The sequence below is a fragment of the Sphaeramia orbicularis genome, chromosome 6, assembly GCF_902148855.1.
Source record: "Sphaeramia orbicularis chromosome 6, fSphaOr1.1, whole genome shotgun sequence".
In the NCBI taxonomy this organism is placed as follows: domain Eukaryota; kingdom Metazoa; phylum Chordata; class Actinopteri; order Kurtiformes; family Apogonidae; genus Sphaeramia; species Sphaeramia orbicularis.
The window spans coordinates 8,057,422-8,072,015 of NC_043962.1; the positions used below are offsets into that span (position 1 = coordinate 8,057,422).

Sequence of the window (14,594 nt, forward strand, 5' to 3'; positions counted from 1 at the left end):
ATCTGTTGTGACAGTTTGTTATGTTTTTGTTGTGATAATCTGTTGTGCTTTTATTGTGATAGTCTGTTCTGTTTTATTGTGGCAGTCTGTCGTGCTTTTATTTCGACAGTCTGTTGTGTTTTATTGTAATAATCTGTAGTGCTTTTATTGTGATAGTCTGTTGTGTTTAATTTTTACAGTCTGTGCTTTTATTGTGACAGTCTGTTGGGTGCACTGTGATTGGTGCTCTTATTGTGACAGTCTGTCATGTTTTATTGTGACAGTCTGTTGTGCTTTTATAATGACAGCCTGTTGTGTTTTTATTGTGACAGTCTGTTGTGTTTAATTTTGACAGTCTTTTGTGTTTTTATTGTGACAGTCTGCTGTTCTTTTATTGTGACAGTCTGTCGTGCGTTTATTGTGACAGTCTGTTGTGCTTTTATAAAGACAGTCTGTTGTGCTTTTATAAAGACAGTCTGTGCTTTTATTGTTGCAGTCTGTTGTGCTTCATTGTGACAGTCTGTTGTGCTTTTATATTGACTGTCTGTTGTGCTTTTATAAAGACAGTTTGTTGTGACTTTTATTGTGACAGTCTGTTGTGCTTTTATTGTCACAGTCTTTTATGACTTTTATAATGACAGTCTGTTGTGCTTTTACTGTGGCAGTCTGTTGTGCTTTTATATTGACTGTCTGTTGTGCTTTTATAAAGACAGTTTGTTGTGACTTTTATTGTGACAGTCTGTTGTGCTTTTATTGTCACAGTCTTTTGTGACTTTTATAATGACAGTCTGTTGTGCTTTTATTGTGACAGTCTGTTGTGCTTTTATAAAGACAGTCTGTTGTGACTTTTATTGTGACAGTCTGTTGGGTGCAGTGTGGTTGGTGCTTTTATTATGAAAGTATGGTGGATGCACTGTGGTTGGTGCTTTTATTGTGACAATCTGTTGTGCTTTTATAAAGACAGTTTGTTGTGACTTTTATTGTGACAGTCTGTTGTGCTTTTATTGTGACAGTCTGTTGTGCTTTTATGAAGACAGTTTGTTGTGACATTTATTGTGACAGTCTGTTGGGTGCAGTGTGGTGGGTGCTTTTATTGTGACAGTCTGTTGTGCTTTTATAAAGACAGTTTGTTGTGACTTTTATTGTGACAGTCTGTTGTGCTTTTATTGTGACAGTCTGTTGGGTGCAGTGTGCTCGGTGCTTTTATTGTGTAGTTCCGGACCGGATGTTCCTGGGTTAATTCCTGGGTGCTTCCTGTCAGGACCCACCAGGCGGAGGTTGGCTTTTCTTGGCTCTTCTCCGTGTGCTTGGAGGATCCGTCGGCGGCCATATGTCCTTTACCGTCATTCATTCGGTCGGAGTCGCTCGGTGACGCTCGTGTTCGGATCCAGGTGCAGGTTCCGGTGGAAAAGTCGGGAGTCCGTCGTGCTTCGTCGTGTTCGGGACGTTTGTCGGTGTGAGGCTCCGGTTCTGTCCGTGCGTCCTGGGTGGAGACGATGATCGAGCGTCCAGACACCGTGGTTCCGAGCATCGCTGTAAGTCCACTTCAGTCCACATGGGTCCGGTCCACACACCGGGTCCGGTCCGGTACCGGTAGGAACCCTAGTCAGCGGCTCTGCAGCATTTAACACCGAATCCACTGAAACCCCACTGAGATGCACCAGGCTCCGTTTACATTAGCAGGGCTTTAGTGGGTTTTATGGTTCTGAAGTGGAGTGGACTTTAATTTAAGGACATTCTCATCATGAGTCACATGAATAAAGTCTGAGAGGAAGTTCGGCTGAAAGTGGAGACCTGGTTCTGTGCGTTAAAGAAATGAAGCCACATCCATGTGTCAGCAGACTGAAAACAATTAAGCCCAGAAAACAGGCAGTTCATACACATGTTTAAGGATGGTTTAAGGGTGGTTTAAGACTGGTTTAAGACTGGTTTAAGGATGGTTTAAGGCTGGTTTAAGAATGGTTTAGAGGTGTTTAGAGACTGGTTTGAGGATGGTTTAAGACTGGTTTAAGGATGGTTTAAGGGTGGTTTAAGGCTGGTTTAGAAACTGGTTTAAGAATGGTTTAGAGGTGTTTGGAGGATGGTTTAAGACTGGTTTAAGGCTGGTTTAAGACTGGCTTAAGGTTGGTTTAGAGGTGTTTAGAGACTTGTTTAAGGATGGTTTAAGGCTGGTTTAGAGGTGTTTAGAGACTGGTTTAAGGATGGTTTAAAGGTGTTTGGAGGCTGGTTTAAGGCTGGTTTAAGGCTGGTTTAAAGGTGTTTAGAGACTGGTTTAAGGATGGTTTAAAGGTGTTTGGAGGCTGGTTTAGAGGCATTAGGGGCTGTTTGGAGGCTGGTTTAAGGCTGATTTAGAGGCTGTTTATAGGTTGGCTTGGACTCTGGTTTAAGGTTGGTTTAAGACTGGTTTAGAGGCTTTAGGGGCTGTTTGGAGGCAGGTTTAGAGGTTGGTTTAAGGCTGGTTTATGGGTGATTTAAGGCTGGTTTAGAAGCTGATTGAAGGTTGGTTTAAGGCTGTTTGGAGGCTGTTTTAGATATTTGTTTAAGGCTGGTTTAAGGCTGTTTGGAGGCTGTTTTAGATATTTGTTTAAGGCTGGTTTAAGGCTGTTTGGAGGCTGTTTTAGATATTTGTTTAAGGCTGGTTTAAGGCTGTTTGGAGGCTGTTTTAGATATTTGTTTAAGGCTGGTTTAAGGCTGGCTCAGGGATTGGTTTAAGGCTTGTTTAGGGCTGGTTTAAGGCTGTTTGGAGGTTGGTTAAGAGGTTGATTTAAGGCTGGCTAAGAGGCTGGTTTAGAGGCTGTTTCTCACATTTTGCTGCCCGTTCTACAGTTAAACCAGTTGCATTAACATCCTGGACTAAAACCCTGATAATAGGCGACATGTGTGTTCATGGTTCTGTTGGTGTCGTCCACTGGACACTGGACGGTCCAAACCAGATGAATAAACAGAGTCAGAGGTCGATGTCCCACTGATGTGGACGACACCTGACTACGACATTCTACACTGACTGTAGAATTCTCTGAATCTAAACACACGTGTCTTTGTCCCGTTCCTCTGAACCAACACAGTCCACATTGTGTTGTTTTGTATCTGTTTATGTTGATGTGGGGGGGTCACACACCAGTGGACATACACAATGTGCCCTCACAAAGACCATGAACGCACCGTGGGTGTAACGCACTCCCTGCTAAAAATAACAGGAGCAGAACTGCATGTTGGCTCTGGTTTTAAAGGAACATTATCTTCAGCGTCAGATGATGTAATTTTAATAATAAACATGAGTCTGAATATGCAATAAAGGCCTGGACATCAGCTGTTGGATCCTGCACAGGGGTGGATGATGTCAGTGAAGCAGCCAGCCTCTATCACCACTGGGTGGACTGGACCGGGGGGTGGGGGAGGGGCAACTATGAATGGCATGAGTGGCCTCCCTCATCCCCCATCAGCCCCCTGTGTTAACGCTGCTGCATGTTTACTCTGCTGTTAGTCACATCCATGTGAAGCAGAACACGCTAGTTTTACCCCCACATCCTTGCACGCATAATACCAGAGCTGCTACGTGATGCGTTCAGGGTCTTTCTGTACTCCCACATTAGCAGTCTCTGAAGAGATTGTAACAGAGCTTCTACATGATGCGTTCAGGGTCCCTCTGTACTCCCACATTCGCAGTCTCTGCAGAGATAGTAACAAAGCTTCTATGTGATGCCTTCAGGTACTTCTGTACTACCACATTCACAGCTTCAGCAGAGATAGCAACATAGCTTATAGGTGATGTGTTCAAGGGCCCTCTACTCCCACATTCACAATCTCTGCAGAGATAGTAAAGGAGCCTCTAGATAATGCATTCAGGGTCCCTCTGTACTCCCACATTCACAGCCTCTGCACAGATGGTAACAGAGCTTCTACATGATGTGTTCAGGGTCCCTCTGTACTCCCACATTCACAGCCTCTGTACAGATGGTAACAGAGCTTCTACATGATGTATTCAGGGTCCCTCTGTACTCCCACATTCACAGTCTCAGCAGAGATAGTATAAAGGAGTTTCTAGATGATGCATTCAGGGTCCCTCTGTGCTCCCATATTCATAGTCTCTTCAGAAATAGTATAAGAGTTTCTAGATGATGTATTATGGGTCCCTCTGTACTCCCATATTCATAGTCTCTGCAGAGATAGTAGAAGAGCTTCTACGTGATGCGTTCAGGGTCCTTCTGTACTACCACATTCACAGGCTTCTACATGATGCGTTCAAGGTCCCTTTGTACTCCCACATTCACAGCCTCTGCAGAAATAGTAACAGAGCTTCTATATGATGCATTCAGGGTCCCTCTGTACTCCCATATTCAAAGTCTCTGCAGAAATAGTAAAAGAGCTTCTACATGATGTGTTCAGGGTCCCTCTGTACTCTCACATTCACAGTCTCTGCAGAAATAGTAAAAGAGCTTCTAAGTGATGTGTTCAGGGTCCCTCTGTACTCCCACATAGTTGATATAGTGAAATTGAACAACGCTGATGAAGTGGGACCTTATGTAACAGGACTCGTGCACAGGGAACGTGTTTGTAGGTGAATCAAACGTGGAAATGGTGCAAAGTGCTGGAGGCCTGTTCATGGTAGAACATCAATGAGGTCTGTGGACCGTTTCCTGTTGGCTGGAGAATGTCGATGAGGCCGATGCTGTTGTTTCAGTCGGTTCTATCTCCTGTTTTCTGTCATGTGTGGTTAAACCGTGCAAGGATGTACATCGAACTAGGAAATGAAATGATGTAATAGATGTTTTATAATTTAAAACAGGACTGAAACTAATGACTGAACAGTTCAATAGTCAGATGAACACCAGGTTCAATAGTAACAGTAGAATATGTGTAATAATGTTAATTCTAAAGGGAACTAAAAGTTTTCTGATAAGTCTGTTGGGGTGAATTCATTTATATTGACTACTTATTTCAGTGTTTTTTTTTTACTTATTTTCATGTTGAACATTCCATCATTTTAATAGTTTTACATGTTCTGAACATAAAGGGTTAAAACTGGTCTAAAACCAAAACCAATCAAGTGGAAAATGGTGTTTTATTGACTCTTAAGCTGAACTATCCAATATTTGTACCGCACTCATACAGTGTAAAACATCAACATTAAATTGGCAAGTTTTTATCACAGATTTGATTATGTGCATTATTTGCATTATTTATTTATGAATATTTCTACTGGTTATTTTTATTCATAGTGTTTTATCTGAGTTTTTATTGTGGCCAGTGATGTGTAATTTTTGCAGTGCATCTATGATGTAATGTTTAAATGACAATAATGAATCCTAATTTAACATTTTTATCAGATATTTATCTGATGTTTATCCTGGTAAATATTTTAGACATTTTTCTCAGTTGTTTCTCAGTTGATTTACATGCATTCACAAAAAATACAGTAGTTTTAAACTAGTTGAGGTTCATTTCCTGCTGTTAGTAACACCAACACTGCTGTTGCTAATGATAATATGAGTATTTATGGATTTTGTCAAATTTCCTGCTGTTGCTAATGCTAACCATGAGGGTTATGTTTCTTAATTTCCTGCTGTTGCTAATGCTAACATTGCTGTTGCTAATGCTAACATTGCTGTCGCTAATGCTGCTGTTACTAATGCTAACCATGATTATGTATTTATTTTTTTTAAATCCCTGCTGTTGCTAATGCTGCTGTTGCTAACACTAACCACGAGGGTTTTTTTTAATTTCTTGCTGTTGCTAATGCTAACAATGAGGTTTTTTTTCCTGCTGTTGCCAATGGTAACCATGAGTTGTTTTTGTTTTGTTTTAATTTTCTGCTGTTGCTAATGCTAACCATGAGTTTTGTTTTTGGTTTTTTTTTTGTGCTGTTGCTAATGCTAACCATGAGTTTTGTTTTGGTTTTTTTTTTTGCTGTTGCCAATGCTAACCATGAGTTTTGTTTATGTTTTTTTCTGCTGTTGCTAATGCTAACCATGAATTTTTGGGGTTTTTTTCAGCAGCGGAACCTGGAGGGCTATGTGGGCTTCGCCAACCTCCCCAACCAGGTGTACAGGAAGTCGGTGAAACGAGGTTTCGAGTTCACATTAATGGTCGTAGGTGAGTCAGAGTCATGTGACCTACAGCATGTGTATGTGTGTGTGTTTTTGCGTGTGCGTGGTCCATGCAGGTTTTAGACACGCGTGGCATCCAGCCCATCAGCTGCTCAGGATGACGCGTTGACACTTTAAACATCAGTTGTCTCGAACATCTGCGGCGCCTCCACAAAGAATGTACGCATGTGAACATGTTCCCTGTCAACGCTGGCGTTTTCCCAGAATTCCGCTGGCCCTGGGCTTGTGTGTGTGTGTGTGTGTGTTCTGAGTGAGTGGATGCGGACAGCGAGCGGCAGGAAATGGGTGTGAGTGTGCGTTTGATGTGGACATTTGGACGCATTGACGTATTTAATGAACGCGTATGAACTGAATGGACGAAGCCCTGAAGGCGCTGATCTGTAAGAGACAACGTTGACTGACACTAACCTGACTAACTAACTAGTACTGGAACGAGTTAACCACATGTAGTTCATCGACTCTTCATCATGCTGTTCCAGGGATGTGGGTTGGAACCAGAATCAGAACCAGAATCACAATACTTTATTAATACCCAGGGGGGAAATTATTGTCTTATGGTTGATCCATTGACACATAATGAAAGTAGCAGGAAAGAAACTACCAATACAACAAAATACTAATTTATATTTGGGTGCTTCTGTCAGTAATAAAAGAGAAATATAGACATATTTCCCCCCAGGATGTACCTAATGATGACCTCAGATAAATGCCAAAAAAATTTATTCTTGCTCTGAGCCATTCCAAAATTAATGAATTTTTAATAAAAATTGGGGCTAAAAATAGGACCTAAATTGGGACATCAAAGCTACCTCGGTGTCAGTGCATTTGATCTGAAAACATGTCTGTAAATGGTCTTATATTGACTATAAATAAAGACACTGTTTTAAATTTGTCGATCCTAGTGTTTTTTCTAGTCCAGACATGTGGGCTTTTCATGAATCTCAGTCTCATTCCAGGTTTCATGTGTAACCCATCATGCAGAACCTGCCTATTTAAACACATATAAATCGCGAGTGATTTTCCAAAAGTGGTCATTTTTGTGAAACACTCTGCCTTGCGTAATTAGTTTGATTCCCAAAATGTACTTGTCAGAGAGTTAAAAGATATTCCAAAAAATAGTAGCACTAAATTTTTGTCTTTTTTACTGTGTTACATGGGGATTTTTGTATAGAAATAACATAAAATAAAAGTAATATAAAAATGTGTTTTATCTGAAAAATAGTTTCTCTTTTATCTCAATAATTTAAAAAAAAATAGAACCAAAGTGCTTCTAAACTTGTCTCATAACATTAGTCTATATCTGGTTTGGATTTTAGCCCCCATGTCCTGTTTTTAGGACCAGTTTCAGAGAAGCAACTGTCAAGGTTATTATCGTTAATGAAAACTAATGAAATGACGAAACTAGAATTGTAAAAACATTTTCGTTAACTTAAACAAATTAAAACTATAATGAAAAGAAAAAAACGATAACTAACTGAAACTGTATTGTGTGCTTATGAAACTAACTAAAACAGATAAAAATTATGGATAAAATTGCCTTCGTTTTCGTTTTTTGTCAATGTCGGATTGATACGAAATTGATTTATTTCGCTCTAGCAAGTTTAGCTAGTGGCACTATTTGATATGTAACAGTCCGTCACTTGTGGTTTCCAGTCATCTTCTGGTCCCCACTGTACCTGGAAACATGGAGACTAAAGTTGGGAGAACGCAGCAGAGTCCTGTCTGGGATTTATTTGAATACGACGGAGAAGAAGAGAAAAGATACGACATAACTAAAATTAAAACTAAACTAAAACTAAGCATTTAGAGAAAAATGAAAACTAATAAAAACTATGAAACCTGCTCTAAAAACGAGTTAAAACTAACTGCATTAGAGAACAAAAGTAAAAACTAAATAAAACTAAACTTGAATGAAAAATCCAAAACTATTATAACCTTGGCAATTATTTACATATATGTGTGTAAATATAATAAAATACTCTGTTAAATACAATTAGAACAGCATTTGTACATTATATTCCAGACAAATATGATTAATATGATCATTAAAACAAATGTAGATAAATAATTTGGCAGAAAAATTGTTGTGTGTAAATTGGATTATTATTATTATTATGGGATGGGATTCCTTTTGTCTCGAGTGTAGTTTTCACCCACAGCCGATTGTGTCTTAAATCCTGTTTCTGATCCTGGTCTGTTTACATCGGGTTCTGCTGAGTGTTTTATATAAATCGTAACTTCACTGCCCTTCCTCTGAACTGGACAGAACATATGAAGGTCTGACAAACCAAACCTGAAGGGAAACGGTTCATAAGAGTCTTATTCTGTATTCGTTAATCCGTCAGATCTGATGTGACAGATGCAGTGGGAGCTAATATGCTAACGTCTGCTATTGTCATTTTTTCTGCTTTGATTAAGACTCTGACTCTGACTGATCTTTATCCTCTTCCTCTGCTCGTCATCATCACATGGACAGCGATAGAATGAAGTGTGTGCGTTTTATGGACTTGCAAATACAGATGAATAGACACAAAAGGAAGTGACGGATTAACAAATGGATTATGTGAACAGTTTATCGATGGGGGTTGGGGTGGGGGGGGGGGGTATTCACATTTATGAAGGATAGGGTGTAAACTGAAACATTTTCATCATGTAATTTTACTTTTTTCACTCTAAAACATAGAGAAATGTTTTTTAGTTGTCATCATTTATAGGTTATTGTGTTATTATTTTACTGCGCTGACCTGTTTTAGACCTGTTTTGGTCTGAATACGGAACCTGATAAAGGCAAATAAAGGTCAATAAAGGCTAATAAAGGCTATTAAAGACTGATAAAGGCCAGTAAAGGCTAAAAAAAGGCAGATAAAGGCTAATAAAGACTAATAAAGGCTGATTAAGGCTAAAAAAGGCTAATAATGGATAATAAAGGCAGATAAAGGCTAATGAAGGCAGATAAAGGCTAATAAAGGCTAATAAAGGCCAGTAAAGGCAAATAAAGGCTAATAAAGGCAGATAAACGCCGATAAAGGCTAATAAAGGCAGATAAAGACTAATACAGGCAGATAAAGGCTAATAAAGGCCAGTAAAGGCAAATAAAGGCCAGTAAAGGCAGATAAAGGCTAATAAAGGCCAGTAAAGGCAAATAAAGGCCAGTAAAGGCAGATAAAGGCTAATAAAGGCAGATAAAGTCTATTAAAGGCTAATAAAGGCCAGTAAAGGTAGATAAAGGCTAATAAAGGCCAGTAAAGGCAGATAAAGGCTAATAAAGGCAGATAAAGTCTATTAAAGGCTAATAAAGGCCAGTAAAGGTAGATAAAGGCTAATAAAGGCCAGTAAAGGCAGATAAAGGCTAATAAAGGCCAGTAAAGGTAGATAAAGGCTAATAAAGGCCAGTAAAGGCAGATAAAGGCTAATAAAGGCCAGTAAAGGCAGATAAAGGCTAATAAAGGCAGATAAACGCCGATAAAGGCTAATAAAGGCAGATAAAGACTAATACAGGCAGATAAAGGCTAATAAAGGCCAGTAAAGGCAAATAAAGGCCAGTAAAGGCTAATAAAGGCCAGTAAAGGCAAATAAAGGCCAGTAAAGGCAAATAAAGGCCAGTAAAGGCAGATAAAGGCTAATAAAGGCAGATAAAGTCTATTAAAGGCTAATAAAGGCCAGTAAAGGTAGATAAAGGCTAATAAAGGCCAGTAAAGGCAAATAAAGGCCAGTAAAGGCAAATAAAGGCCAGTAAAGGCAGATAAAGGCTAATAAAGGCAGATAAAGTCTATTAAAGGCTAATAAAGGCCAGTAAAGGTAGATAAAGGCCAGTAAAGGCAGATAAAGGCTAATAAAGGCAGATAAAGTCTATTAAAGGCTAATAAAGGCCAGTAAAGGCAGATAAAGGCTAATAAAGGCCAGTAAAGGCAGATAAAGGCTAATAAAGGCAGATAAACGCCGATAAAGGCTAAGAAAGGATAATAAAGGCCAGTAAAGGTAGATAAAGGCTAGTAAGGGCAGATAAAGGCTAATAAAGGCAGGTAAAGGCCAATAAAGGCAGATAAAGGCTAATAAAGGCAGATATAGGCTAATAAGGCCTAATAAAGGCTAATAAAGGCCGGTAAAGGCCAATAAAGGCTAATAAAGGCAGATAAAGGCTATTAAAGGCTAATAAAGGCCAGTAAAGGCAGATAAAGGCTAATAAAGGCCAGTAAAGGCAGATAAAGGCTAATAAAGGCAGATAAACGCCGATAAAGGCTAATAAAGGCAGATAAAGACTAATACAGGCAGATAAAGGCTAATAAAGGCCAGTAAAGGCAAATAAAGGCTAATAAAGGCCAGTAAAGGCAAATAAAGGCCAGTAAAGGCAAATAAAGGCCAGTAAAGGCAGATAAAGGCTAATAAAGGCAGATAAAGTCTATTAAAGGCTAATAAAGGCCAGTAAAGGTAGATAAAGGCTAATAAAGGCCAGTAAAGGCAGATAAAGGCTAATAAAGGCAGATAAAGTCTATTAAAGGCTAATAAAGGCCAGTAAAGGTAGATAAAGGCTAATAAAGGCCAGTAAAGGCAGATAAAGGCTAATAAAGGCCAGTAAAGGCAGATAAAGGCTAATAAAGGCAGATAAACGCCGATAAAGGCTAAGAAAGGATAATAAAGGCCAGTAAAGGTAGATAAAGGCTAGTAAGGGCAGATAAAGGCTAATAAAGGCAGGTAAAGGCCAATAAAGGCAAATAAAGGCTAATAAAGGCAGATATAGGCTAATAAGGCCTAATAAAGGCTAATAAAGGCCGGTAAAGGCCAATAAAGGCTAATAAAGGCAGATAAAGGCTATTAAAGGCTAATAAAGGCCAGTAAAGGTAGATAAAGGCTAATAAAGGCAGACAAAGGTAGATAAAGGCTAATAAAGGCCAATAAAGGCAGATATAGGCTAATAAGGGCTAATAAAGGCAGATATTGGCTAATAAGGGCTAATAAAGGCAGATAAAGGCTAATAGAGGCAGATAAAGGCTAATAAGGGCTAGTAAAGGCAGATATAGGCTAATAAGGGCTAATAAAGGCAGATAAAAGCTAATAAAGGCAGATATAGGCTAATAAGGGCTAATAAAGGCAGATATAGGCTAATAAGGGCTAATAAAGGCAGATATTGGCTAATAAGGGCTAATAAAGGCAGATAAAGGCTAATAAAGGCAGATATAGGCTAATAAGGGCTAGTAAAGGCAGATATAGGCTAATAAGGGCTAATAAAGGCAGATCAAAGCTAATAAAGGCAGATATAGGCTAACAAAGGCCAATAAGCCAGATAAAGGCCAAAAAATGCTAAGAAAGACGGATAAAGGCTAATAAATGCTAATGAATTAGATTAGACAGGAGCCCAAAATAATAATAAAGGCAGATAAAAGCCAATAAAGAAAGGCAATTTGAAACACTATGATAATATTGTGTTAATCACTCAAGCTGCAGTTGTTTTTGATAAAGGTGTGTGTGTGTGTGTGTGTGTGTGTGTGTGTGTGTGTGTGTGTGTAGATGTTAGAACCATGTGTTTCTATAGCGTCTATATTTAACATGTGAATTAGAACTAATGTAGAACTGCCACGTTTCCCCATTTGCTTCCCCTCGACTGGCAACAGCTCAGAATTATAATTAGACATAATTACATCCCGTTTGTTCAGAAGGAACCACTCTCACTGCTAGAACTTCACCATGAAACCAAGAACCTTTCAGAGAACTTTCACATTAAACCAGAGAATGAGAACTAATGTAAATTGAATCAGGAGTTTGATAAATGACAGTGGATGGACACACTTGGTTTATATATGTTAACTAATAAATAAAAGAACAAAAAGTAATAAAAAAATGGACAAAATAATAAAGTACATGGAAAAAGAAGCAAAAAAAAATGTTTTTAATTAATTTAAAAAAAGACTGAATTAAGCAGCAACATCAACAAAAACAACCAAAAAAATAAAAAGAAAAACTAATACAATTTTTATATAGTAAATTGTATTGTATTTTTTTTTTTTTTTTTGGTAATTTGTTTATCACTCAAGTTGATGAAATACAAAAAAAAGTTTAAAAACAAACTGTATGAAAAAAATTTTGACATTAACACTGCACTGTCTAATCATTGACATATGACAATCTGTAAAAATCCAAATAACATTTTTATGTAGTACATTGAAACAAACATAATTGTGGGGGGAGGGTTTCATCAAAAAATATGGTTTGCTTACATTACAAACATGGCATTTAAGGGGTTAAAAATATGACAGTTGAATATTTGGTATTGTTGTTTGTGGCTCAAGTTGATGAAATACACAAAAAAAGCAAAACAATCTTTGTGAAAAACATTTTGACATTTGTACGACACTGCTCATATGATGTGCTTTAGGTGTTCAGCAGGACCTCTATGGGTCTGATACTGGAGGGTTAAGTCCAACTGGATCTGCACTTCATGGCTGTGGAAGTCTAGAATGAATGCTGGCTCTGGCGCTGCTGTGCTTGGCGTCGTAGTGGAATGTTAAAGCCGGGCTCAGCTGCAGAATTCAGTCCAGAATTGTTGAGTTGCACTTTTTGGAACAGACGGATTCAGATTCCACCGAAGCACACGGTGAAGACGTTCCATGTGGAGCTGTGTTCTGTAGTGTGTGCAGGGCAGGATGAGGACTGTCTGTGGACTGCAACCACAGTGGGGGGTGCAGTGTCCACCCATGGGTCCAGTTGTTGTAGAGCAGCATCTGTATTCAACACAAACCCAACAGCTGAGCGATAACAAAGGTCTGAGCAGCTGAAATGTGAGCTCCCATATGTCTGTGGACGACATGTTTCAGATTAACACACTCTAATGACATCCAGCTGTACGAAGCACCGTTTCATCTGAACGGAACGACACAACCAGGAATGAGTCGACAGAACACCCATTCAGGATCATCACTACATTTTTATTATGTAACAAAGGACTTAAAAATGGCAGGATGAATAGTCTGAGTATAAATGTGTTTGAAAAGCCTTCGGGTTATGTTTCAGATTTGACTTCCTGTCTGATCCTCAGATGCCAATAGTGGAACAAAAGGACAAAACCAAATCATTGTCTATCTGTAGCGATGGATGGATGGATTGTGGAAGGATGGAAGGACAGATGGATGATGGATGATGGATGGATGGAGGGATGGATGGTGGAAGAACAGAGGGAGGGATGGATGGATGGATGATGGAAGAACGGGTGGATGCATGGATGAAAGGATGGATGGATGATGGAAGGATGGACGGATGGATGATGGAAGAACAGGGATGATGGATGGGTGGACGAATGGGTGATGATGGATGAATGATGGATGGATGTAGGATGGATATATGGATGAATGATAGATGGACGGATTAATGGAAGGACAGATGGATGGATGGACAAAAGGGTGATGGATGGATAAATGATGTATGAATGAATGATGGACGGACGGACGGATTGATTAGACAAACTGTCCCCTTTGTTCTGTAAAAGGACATCAGGTCATACTAATTGTTCCTCTACTTTAGCCTATAATGCTAGCTGTTAGCGGATCCTCACATGTAGAGATGTGATTAGAGACCCGGTTCCTGGAGCTCAGTTCCTTAGAGTCATTAGTCTGTTTTCTTAACGATTCTACTGATCAGTTCTGCGACGTCATCAGGTCAGTTCTGTGTTTTGGTTGTTTCCTCTAAAGTCTATATTTGACCAGTAAATACGACACTGGGACCATTTACAGCAGCTTCAGGGCTTCCATTACAACAAAGAGTTAAATACCTCTTACTTTACTCTTACTTTGCACGACCCATTTTTGCTCCTGGACTTCAGCACTATTATTTAAGATACTATTGAATGACTACTTTCATGTTAAATTGACATCACACTCTTATATCCTTTTATCAGATTTGTTCCAGTCGAATCCCAAATGTGCTGAAATATTTAACATTACAGAGTTAATGCAAAGTCATTTGTGCCGTAGTTTGTTCCATAATCCAATGAGAATCAACTGGAGAATGGAACCAGATTCTGTAAATTCGTACCAGTTCCCATCCCTGCTCAGATCCCAGTCCTAGACCAGTATTTTCCCGTTCTGTTCTGTCTTAATGACGGACTCCTGAACCCACTGAGAAGCTCTGGTTTCTCTGCTGTCACTCATTCAGTCCCTGAGAAGAAACACCACCAAAAACTCCTCTTGCAGAGTGTTTTTTTTTGTTGTTTTTTTTTTTTCTTCCATGGTCTTTTTTTCTTCCTCCTCTCAATCCTCGTCCCTCTGAGGGGGAGAAGCTGCTTCCTGCCTCTTTTGTCCAACTGGCAGATTGAATAGAAACTCCTGGAAAGATAAGTCCAATCCAGCGCCAGACGACAGAGCCCAACAGAGCAGGGCTTCGGATCAGAACTGAAGGAGGGGAAGCCATGTCGGATTCATGCTGGTTCTGAAACAGGACCAGCACTAAACGGTCCTGCTGCTTCACAGGACGACCAAACACCACAGGCTTTTATGAGGCTGAGCTTTGAACCAGTCTGAG

General features: G+C 39.4%; 1 protein-coding gene across 5 annotated transcripts in view; it reads left to right on the plus strand.

Annotated features, from left to right (window-relative positions):
• Positions 1-1,219: 1,219 nt before the first annotated feature.
• LOC115420742 (septin-7-like) overlaps positions 1,220-14,594 on the plus strand; it is a 52,826-nt gene continuing 39,451 nt past the window's right edge. For 2 of the 5 annotated variants that reach the window (XM_030136231.1, XM_030136232.1), the window contains exons 1-2: positions 1,221-1,514; positions 5,973-6,072. In XM_030136231.1, coding sequence (XP_029992091.1) covers positions 1,476-1,514; positions 5,973-6,072 — 139 coding nt within the window. In that variant the 5' untranslated portion in view covers positions 1,221-1,475. Of the gene's footprint in view, positions 1,515-5,972; positions 6,073-14,594 lie in introns of all 5 variants that reach the window. The other 3 variants (XM_030136229.1, XM_030136230.1, XM_030136233.1) reach the window with 3 other exon arrangements.